Below are 11039 nucleotides of genomic sequence, written 5' to 3' on the forward strand. Positions count from 1 at the left end.
CTGCAGGATAAAACATGAGAAGATGAGAAGAGACACGAAAGATGAAGATGCTATAAATGTACTACTTTACTGTATATTAACCTATCAATGTCACATGATGCTTTATCTTATCATTTTTCATCTTTTAATTTATTACCTTTTAATACAAATACAAATTCACATTAATGTCCTGAACAAAATCTGAACATTGGATAAAGCCAGTTTCAATATTCTTATTTAATTTCGTTTTATATATCCCTTTTAATCACTCCATAAATCAAAAAATATTATAAACAACAATTTCAACCTTCGTAATACAGATAGGGATTTTACCTGGTAATTTTGATATATGCAAGTGCTACTCAAGTGGAAATCTTTGGATCATAGAATTAGAAGGGGAAAAAATAATGTTAAGAAAACTAAAAGTAATGTAAAAGTCTATTAACAACAATAAAATAACTTGTGGATCTAATTTTTTGAATAAGTGAAATTGAACTGTTGCACATAAATGTGGGAAATAATTTTCTCATTGACAGATGACAGAAATGTTATAAATTAATTTATTGTAAAATGTACATTTTATCAACAGTATCTGATAACTGATAATGCATAAAAATACTGAAATGATCAAAGTGGGGAGTTGAATGCAACATGCTAGGTCACTCTTAAAACAAGACAATGAAGTTATAAATCATTAATTCTTGCAACTGCATTATTACGCTGATTTGTAAAAAGTTTAATAACATGTGCAATATCAAAGTGAATTCCTTCATTTTATATAAAAAAAAACATTTGATCAGTAATTTGTATTTATAGCTGTATGCGTTTAATTAAAATATCATTTAGGTCAGCAAAATCACACTTCATGGGTTCAGGTACATCATAAATTTTCAAGTAAACAATTTAAATTACCAGCAGCTCCCACAAACAATCCTCCAAATCAACTCTGCTGTCATAGTTTGAAGAAGGTGCAGAATTAACTCATAAATGTGACAAATCTCTTTTTGTCCAAGCAGCCTCGTTCTTTTAAAGCTTTGACTTTGGCAGCTCAGGTGGACTGATGGAGGAGTAGTGAGAGATCAGTCTGTCAGCTTCTCTCCACCCAGTGAGGAGACCTCCGTGGACGGTGGAGAAGTAGCAGGGATGAGTCGCCTCTCCAGCAAACAACACCTGCAGGGGCTGAAACAGAGGAAATATTTACAACAGAGAGTCTTACATCTCAGTTAAGGATATGTGAGTTGGTGTGTATACCGAGTACACACATTTGTGTTGAGTCTGAACATGTAGGTACCTGTGACTGTGATCCCTTCATAGGCAGGGGCTCCATCAAGTTGTCTATGTCCTGCGCTGAGCAGCTGGTTGCTGGGTGACTGTATGACCCACATGTCCAGGGGTCATGAAACCACTGGGAGCGCAGGACTCTCCTGGGGGTGACGGTGGGGTTTCCTAAACACACACAGTTAGTCTGCAAGTGCTGACAGAGACCAATCTAAAATAACAGAAACATTTCTAGAAAATATAAAGATCCTGCTGAGGAAGTAATGCACTCTGAACGGAGGATAATTATTACCCGATCCTTGTGACTTTTTAAGTCTCACCTGTAAATCTGCGGATGAGTTGTGTGACTGTGTGTGCGACCTCTTGTTCAGACAGTGTCTCCATGTACTCTGACTCATGCCCAGCAATCCAGCCACACAGAACATGGCCATACCTGAAAGTTAAACCACACACAGGACTTTTTTTTATCAATGTATTTATCAGTTGTTTTCCATTTAATACAACATAAACAAGACAGAGAAGAATCAGCAGGTGTGGTTGTCGACCTTTCAGTGGGCTTGAGCACGGTGAAGCCAAACAACTTCTTTATCCAGGATCTCTGTACATCTGGCACCTGGTCCACCATGGCATCCTGAGTCATGACAAGAGATGAAACAGTTTAAATGTTCATACACGTGTTACATTGTTATATATGTTATATACCACTGGCAACCATTTCTTAGCCTTTAAAAAACATTTTCATAAAAAAAGCACACAGCAATTGTCTAAACGCGTGCCCAAAAATAATACATTCTTAATATTTGTTGCATAACATATATATATAAATGTTGCTGTCACAGCCAGAACAGGAACTAGACCACACTGTACATGCAGAGGTAAGTCTAGTTGTACACCCACAGGCGTCTGTTTTTAGAGACAGTCACAAGCAAATAAGGATGTTTGACAGTGGGGAGAAAAGTTCCACTTACCTTTCAGCATTACAAATGACAATTGATTTAAATGACTGAAGAATTAGATGAAACTGAATGATAAATAAAGGGAACTTGTGTCCACTTTTTTGTGATTAAGAAACTTTACAAAAGAAGGGAAGTGAGAAAAAACTCATGTTTGTTTTTTACCAGAAGAGGTGAGGAGAAATGGGGACAGAGGAAGAAGTTCAAGTCACATTCTATCACAACAGTGTAACAGACTCCAGTGTTTATGTGCACACTTAGCATCAAATGTACACCCTTGTCTCACCTCGTCTTCCCACACGAAGTAGATGACCTCACAGTCAGCATCCCACCACGGTGAATCAAACTCCACATATATTTTATTGTTTGTTCCAAAACCGAGTCTCTGGACAGAGTGCAGCTTGTGTAGAGGGAGAGGAGGACAGAACAGGGCTGAATGGTGCTTCTTTAGGTATCCTGATAAAACAGAATTAACTTTTATTAATGAACTGAAGGGAAATGTTATGCTTGAGACTGTAGTTAGTAACAGGATTTAGTAATTAAAATAAGTAAAGTGTAAGAATATTTCATTAGTTGACAAATGTGATGCTTAATGACATAATGCTTTTGACAACAGTAACTGATTGAAAATGTTGTTTCGAACACTTAAGCTGTAGCACAACCTCAATTTTTCATGCGCTGAGATGGAAAATAGCAACTGTGTTTGTGAATGTACGTGTCTGACTCTACCAAGAGGTACGGTGACAATGACATGATCAGCAGCGATGGTCTCGCCGTCCTCACACTCGATCATCACAGGGTTTTCTCTCTTCTCTGTGTTGTTCCAGTGGACACAGCGAACTGGTTGATTGTAGCTCACTAAACCACCAGGGAGCTCCGACATCAAGTTTTTGATGAGACCTTCATAGCCGCTGCATGAGAAAGAAAATGTTATGTAAATCGTATGTGCATATCTGCTGAAACAAATCAATAACATACTGAAAGTACACAGCATGCTGAATAAGGTTCTGTATGTATGAGGTAAAACTATTGAGGCCCCTCTTTCAGCCAGTCCTGGATACATTGGGTAGTTAGGCCTTGACCTTTGACCCTTGCATTGGAATTGGGTGCATTGTAAGCCAGGAGGATGTCAAAGGCAGGGACGGAGGTGGGCTGACCCCTGGCATCGCACACTGGTTCTAGGGACGTGGAATGTCATAACTCTGCTGGGGAACGAACGAGAACTGGTCAAGGAGGTGAAACGGTACCAATTATATAGTTGGGCTCACTTCTTCATACAGCACAGGGGGATTAAAACAAGATTAAATTAAATCAAAACTGTCACCAGAATCAAAATATCTGGTTGCGTGTTTGATTGTCAGAGTCACGACTCCGACAGTGCACGCTGTGTCTTCCCTTTGGAGGTTTTTTGGGCATGTCCAACTGGTGGGAAACCCCAAGGTAGATCCAGAACACACTGTAGAGATTTTATCTCTCATCTGTCCTGGAAAGCCTCAGAATCCTCCGGGAGGAGCTGGAAAATGTTTAAGGTAAGAGGGACATCTAGAATACCATGCTTAGCCTGGTAAGTGAGGACAACAGCCTCCCTGATATTAACCTGTAGGATTCCTTGATAAAATTGGGAATTAATTTCCCCCTCAATGATAGGAAGTGGCACTGAGGCAGCAAAGCAGCCCCAAATCATGATGCTCCCTCGATCATACTTCACTGTTGGATGATGTTCTCATGTTGGTATGTGGTGCCCTTTTTTACACTATACGTAGTGCTACGTGTTCTTCATGAACAATTCAGCCTTAGTTTCATCAGTCCACAATACATTTTCCCAGTAGTGTTGTGTCAAGGTTTGGCAAACTTCAGGCATGCAGTGATGTTTTCCTGCTTCCTCCTTGGGGTGTGGTAGAATCATGACTAGAGATGTTAACCAGTTCCGATGCACTTCACTCAATTCTCATTTCATTGATAGGACTCGAAGTTTGCTAATTCCTGACTCCAATTAGCTCTTAATGGAGTCATGAGCCAAAAGGGTTCACTCACTTTTTCTACTAGCATTAAGAATATTTCATGGATATACTCAATACAAACATGAAATATTATAATTGTTTATATGGTATTAGGTTAAGCATGTTGTGTTTGTCTATGCTCGGGACTTAGATGCAGATCAGATCAAATTTTATGACAAATTAATTGCAGAAAACTAGGTAATTTCAAAGGGTTCACATACTTTTTCTTGCAACTGTAATTATGACAGTATTGATATGTTAATGTAGGAAATAATCACTGAACTAAATTGATTATTAAAATAACTGCCAGATGCTGCATTATATCTATGCTATGTTGGAATACCAACCCTGGAAATGTGCAGTCCAGTCCAGGTAGAGTCTTGTAGAGGCCAAAAGCCCCCAGGCCCACCTCATCCATGCTGTGAGCCCCATTAACACAGCACTCCACCTTCAACATGTTACTGATCACAGACAGTCGCAGAGATCTGGTGGCTGCGTCAATATCTTTCCACTTCTCTGCTGTTCGTCGTTGAGCCTGCGTCAGATAACAAGCAACAAAACACATTCTTAATTGTTGCAAGATTCAGTCTCTTCCCAAGACCATGTGGAATATCTCAGATATTAGCAGTTAACCACAAATACTGCTAGCATTATTGTTTTAGTCACAGTGAAAAACGTACCTCTGACCGTATAAAATCTCCCACACAGGCCAAGGGTTCTCCTCCTTGACTCTCAAATTCTGAACTGGCATCCAGCAGCTCAACAAACATCTCCTGAGCAGGATAGAAATCCTCAGGATTCAGCTTCCGACCTGCACACCCCACAGAATAACATATACACTGACATATTACACAAATATATATATATATATATATATATATATATATATATAAGTGAATTTCTACAAAGCACACTGTTAAAATATTCCTTAGGAACTTAAGCTTGGGAATAAAACTCAAGGTACAAGTAACTTTATGTGTGTCTGTGTAGAAAAAACAAGTCTGAAATCAACCGAGAACTCTGTCTACAAGCCTAGGGACGCACTAACAAGAATGTGAATATTTTCCTTCAAATTAGTGTGTCAGAAAGCTTGCTTCAACTTGATGGTACACTAAAAACAAACTATGATAAAACATCTGCTGACCTGAGCTGCTGAAGGCATTGGGAACCCAGGGTGGATGTCCTTCCACGTCCATGGCCTGGTTCTCTGGGGTGAGGGCCTCTGGATCCAGCAACCCGTACTTACGGGCAAGGCGAAACACTGGGTTCTCCTCGGACGGTCCATGGATCCAGTTGGCCCCTATCTCAATAATGTTATCACCTGTAAATGGAAGATATTGTTCAGCTGCAGATAAAGAAGGGTGATTTTCATTGCCGTTTGTTAATGATAGGGTTATAAACCGTATAGCCCTTGCATAATCATTTTTATCAGTTAGTCACATGATTTACAGCAGGCATAGGTCTTAGTGAGGAAATAATAAAACATTTAAAAACCTTGTTGAGACCAAACTTGGATCAGACCTGTTTAAGTTTGGAGCCCCAAGTTCCACAGAAAACAGTAGTTGCAAGAAAATGAAAGGCTAACACAAGCATAATAAAACCTTTAGATAGAGGAAGGCTGACCTCACCGACCTGACAGGAGCATACGGCTAAAATACATCTGTAACGTATCTGTATGCAACTGCTGCAGCCAGCTTGCTGTATTATACAGGTCAGAGTGTAAGAACGTGTTGTGGTTACGTTAAAGAAAAACTTCCTGCTGGGGAATGAAAAGCCATTAGAAAAACGGCACTGTGACCTTTGAGACTCTGCAAGAAACTTGTTTTTTTTTTTGACGATTTGCTAGAACAGACTGAGAGATAAACTGCAGTAGCGTTGTTGTAAATATCTGCTATATTGTTACAACGTAGCTCACCAAGTCTGCCAGTTTTTATTCTCCCTCCGCTTCTTGCAGTAGCTTCAACTATCCGCACATGACGAAATCCAGCGTTGACGAGTCGGTGTGCCGCTGATATCCCGGATATCCCACATCCTATAATAACTATTTTAGCTTCTGCACTCATTGTTAGCTGGTGGTATACCAACGCCACACCACTGGCTCGGGTTAACCATAGACATGTATATGAGTTAACTGTTCCGTCTCTCCCCCCGAGTGGCAGATAACTGTTTCGCGACGACAAAAAAAGTATTTTCCGGTAAGGAGTTTCAAAATAAAACGCGTTTATAGTAGTCTGGAACCATAACAGCTGTGTATAGTCCTGTTAAAATAATCGCCTAACTAATTTTTTCAAGTTTTGCAGGAAACACAAAAAACTTCACCAAAAGTGTAACATATGATATTTATTGATCATTTCACTCAAAAAGGATGTAACAAAGGATGGCTATTGGCATAGTAATAACACTGTGTGTAAGTGACGTAACTTAGGAGAAATAAATGACTTAATCAGTTTTTTTAACATGTCTTTGTGACTTAAGCCAGATATGGTAACACTTTATTTTGAAGGTGTCTACATAAGAGTCACACAAGCCTGTCAGAAACATGACATGACAAGTATCATGAGCATTAATGTTACTTAATGTTAAGTGTCATTAATGTTCATGATACATCCCATCTCATGTTTATGACACTCTCATGTCACTCTTATGTAGACACCTTCAAAATAAAGTGTTATCATATCTTGCTTAAGTCACAAAGGCATGTTCAAAAAATTGCCTAAGTCACTTTTTATTTTGACTTAGGCATAATAAATCCATTTAAGTCACACATTTGATATAGGCCATTATCTTAAAGAGGTAAAATCACATGATCTGATCAACTGAGGATGTAGGCGATTTTACTATAGGTGGCCGGCATCGTGAGGAGATGATTTAGGCCAAAAAAAATTTGACAAAAAATGACTTAGGCGATTATTTTAACAGTGTGATGATATAGACCAGGGGTCAGCTAGCTTTTTAGATATTGACTGCCATTTTTACATTTTCTTGTTCATCATTGTGCCATATCAACATTAAGGATAACATTAAGTTGAATTATGACACTACATTAAAATGTAACTCCAACGGATCTGTTGTTTTATTTAGCCTATTTATTCAATCCATATAGGCTACTGGTTCCCATCCTGTGGGTCCCAACCCCCACTAGGGGTCAACAAAGCTTCACAGTGGGTCAAGAGGGCTTCTTGGTTGTAAGGGGTGTAAAGCTGCATTTTTAACCAAGAAAGTACCGGGTAATGAGCATGGTAATGAGTCCATCAGATACTGTTGGAGGTACTAAAAGGTTATGAGACAATCTAGCCCTTTATCTCTTCTTTTAAATAATAGCAATAGCCCCAGTTTGTGTACCCTCTCATTCGAGTCACACAGCAAACAGGACAAGTAATTTACAAATACAAATTTTGTATGAAAATGTGGTGTTTTGGATAGAAACATCAAAAAGTGCCATTATTTAAAAGACTTTTTTAAAAATAGTGTTTCACTAAAAATTCCGTCTCTACATTACATTTACGCACATGTTGGACTATAATCCCTGTACATTGGATTGGTAAAAGGTTTTATTTTTCATGCAATCTAAATATTTCAAAGATACTGTACTGTTAAATACTTGTCCACAGTTTGACCACACAAGATGTCAACACTTAAAACCCATCAGAAGAAATATTGTAGCATTTTCCTTACAAAATATAATCTTTGGGCACACTTGAGCTGTGTTTAGTCAGCCATTCTCTAGATATGACACTGGAGTTCAAAATTAGTACTAATGCTTCTAACTGCATCAAAATGATTTGTAAACAGTTCATTTCTTTAATTTTCTTTACGTAAATATACAAAATTACAACAAGATATATCCTTGATGATCCTTGATAAAGCAAATTACATTTGGATTTTAATGAACTGATACGGTCACGAGGGCACTTTCCAAATTCTTTGGATGGGTGACGGCCTCTGGATCCAGCAGCCCATACTTATGGGCCAGGGAAAACACTGGGTTCTCCTCTGACGGTCCATGGATCCAGTTTGCCCCATCTCAATAATGTTATCACCTGAATATGGAAAATATTGTCCATTTTCAGATAGAAAGAGAATGGGGATTTCAAGATGATAAAATATACATTAATGCACTCTGATATGTGTTGTTTAGAGTTACGGTATAGTACTTGGCATGTATGCACATGTAGATATGTTAGTTGCAAGAAGATTAGAGGCTGATAGATTATATTAGAATACATCTCCTATCAGAGCTCATTTTCTTTATGGATTACAGGGAATGTTAGATTAATGGAAAACATCCTGCGAGCAGGGGCGTAGGACTGAGGAGGAAAAGGGGGACTGAGTTTACAGGGGCCCTGGTGTGAGGAGGGTCTGCAAAGATACTGGAATGAACATCTTTGACTGCAGGGAGGGCCACATGTCTATGTACATTTTCTGTAACTTTGTGCTATGTCCCTGCATGCGAGGAAATAGAAAAGTAAAAATAATAAGAAGAAGAAAATCTAAAGTGACCTTTGAGATACCACAAGAAAAGTAATTATCCTCACCAAGTCTGCCAGTTTTTATTCTCCCTCCGCTTCGTGCAGTTGCTTCAAGTATCCGCACACAACGAAATCCAGCGTTCACGAGCTGATGTGCTGCTGCTATCCCTGCTATCCCACATCCTATAATAACTATTTTAGCGTTCACACCCATAGCCATAGCTAACTCTGTAGTAATGGGTCTGCTACACTGACAGCAATACTGAAGTGAAAGGTGCTGTGTGTTGGTGAGGGAGGTGGAGTGAGTGATAATCAAAGCACTTGGAGTGCAGGATAGTCCTCAGATGGGTAAAGGGAGTTTCCTAAACACAATGTTTGATTAACAATCGTTTTTCTTTTAACGGCCAAAATGGGCTTCTACAGTTTTGCACAACAAAGCAAGCTGCCTGGATAAATATTTGCCTTGTAGCATCCTGAACCAGTTGCCTATGGGGCGTCTTGGGGGGACAGTCAGACAGTGACACAACATGTTGATGTTTGCTAGGTTAAGCTCAACAACAACAATGGTGAGACGTTGTGTAATTGCTTCATCATCGTAGCAGTGACACGTCAAAATGACTACCATGAAATGGGTTTTACAATGAGAATATTTTTGTACTTTGCAGTGTCAGTTAGGAGCCAGAGTGTGTGTTGTTTTTAAAAAAACATAAAAATAGAGCTTGTTTATCAGAGCTCTTACATGTCAAAAGTGAATATTAAAAAAGTACACTTGGGCCTGAAGGTGGCACTACAGGAAAGGCCACATTGTTTCCTGAGTCAAAAGAGGCCAATTTTAAACGTCTGAGACTCAGCATGCCAGGATGAACCCTGTGCAGACTTAGACCGCCAACTGTAATCCTAGTGCTAAATTAACTGAGGAAATCTTGTATTTTTTATTTGAAATCATTAACCCTACCAACCCTCCAGCAATCTTCTTCATCAGGAATAAACTTTTTACCTGCATACTTTTTTACCTGCTGTGGATATGCAGTTTCCATTTCAACGGCTTTAAATGACTTTCCCTCATTTACAAACTGTTGCAATAGCAGCCAATGTCAAAAAGGGAGTATTAAATGTAACAGAAATATGAGCATAATACAAGAATGCTGCCATCCTTATCTGAGAGGTCCTTTGGTATGCAGATGGGAGGCCACTTTATCATTTTCAAAAAACTCTCTTGCACATTTATTGCTAGTGTGCCATTGGCTCTACGAGCCAGAGTGTTTAAAAAATCATCAAAATAGAGCTTGTTCATCAAAGCTCTTACATGTCAAAAGTTATTATTTAAAAAAGTACACTTGGGCCAGAAGGTGGCACTACAGGAATGGCCACATTGTTTCCTTAATCAAAAGAGGCCAATTTAAGACGTCTCAGCATGCCAGGCTGAACCCTGTGCTGGCAGACTTAGTACCGCCAACTGTAATCCTAGTGCTAAATTAACCGAGGGAATTTTGTATTTTTTGTGATCCCATCCACATCTTCAATGTTACCTGCTGCATTTCATGCTGTTTATTGTGATTGTCTTTGTCAAAAAGTTCATGACTCTACATTTAGGGGAAAAAGTACAAATTAGAAAGTATTACTGTCCATTCTATTCATACTAGCGAATAGCTGGCAGCTACAAGTTGAGACTGACTGGTGAATGTACAGATGAGCTCCATAATGGAAAGTCTGATCTCCTGCGTATTGGGAAGTGTCTCCATGTACTCTGGCTCTTGTACAGCCACAGAGAACATGGCTACACCTTAGAGTTTAATCACAGTTAGCAAGAGAAGTCATATGGCTGCACTGAATGAGTATGTGTCACTGTTCAGGTAACAAATATGTTGCTGATCTTTCAGAAGTTTTGAGCAATTGTCACATGTCACAACATAACAAACTAGTGTCCCGCCAAAACTGCTGCTTTCAGCTTTCATTTAAAAATAGTTCATAATTGCTTTTATTTTGTTATTTCTGATGCATGAGCCTGTGCACAAGAGGCGTGTATGTATATGTGTGTGGCAACGATTAATGAAATAGTTGATTAATCAAATAATGTTCAGGGCTGTTCCACAAAGTATTACAACAGTCTTGCTGTTTGTGAAACGGTGGGAAAACGGAACAGCCGTCCTCTCTCAGGATACCCTCATTGTGTAATGTTGATAAGTTCATACACACACATACACAGTGAAGCACACATACACACCAAGCTCATGGGAACAAGCTGGCAAACAGGGTCACGCAGAAGAACAATGCTAATCTGTGCTCCAGTCACCGTGGAAGTACAGGAAATAATAAAGAAGGCTGTTTTCTTTGTGGGAAAACCAAGCTGGGTATTATGT

General features: G+C 39.1%; 1 protein-coding gene across 1 annotated transcript; it reads right to left on the reverse strand.

Moving 5' to 3' along the window:
• Positions 1-548: 548 nt before the first annotated feature.
• On the reverse strand, positions 549-10454 carry paox (polyamine oxidase). The gene is made up of 11 exons (XM_059359978.1): positions 10320-10454; positions 6126-6441; positions 5355-5531; positions 4891-5021; positions 4558-4745; positions 2940-3121; positions 2497-2666; positions 1803-1888; positions 1578-1690; positions 1271-1425; positions 549-1158 (listed from the first exon to the last, which is right to left on the reverse strand). The coding sequence occupies exons 1-11, from the start codon at positions 10452-10454 to the stop codon at positions 1006-1008; spliced, it is 1806 nt and encodes a 601-aa protein (XP_059215961.1). The 3' UTR covers positions 549-1005.
• Positions 10455-11039: the final 585 nt, after the last annotated feature.

The sequence above is a fragment of the Centropristis striata genome, chromosome 20 (genome assembly GCF_030273125.1).
Source record: "Centropristis striata isolate RG_2023a ecotype Rhode Island chromosome 20, C.striata_1.0, whole genome shotgun sequence".
Taxonomy (NCBI): Eukaryota; Metazoa; Chordata; class Actinopteri; order Perciformes; family Serranidae; genus Centropristis; species Centropristis striata.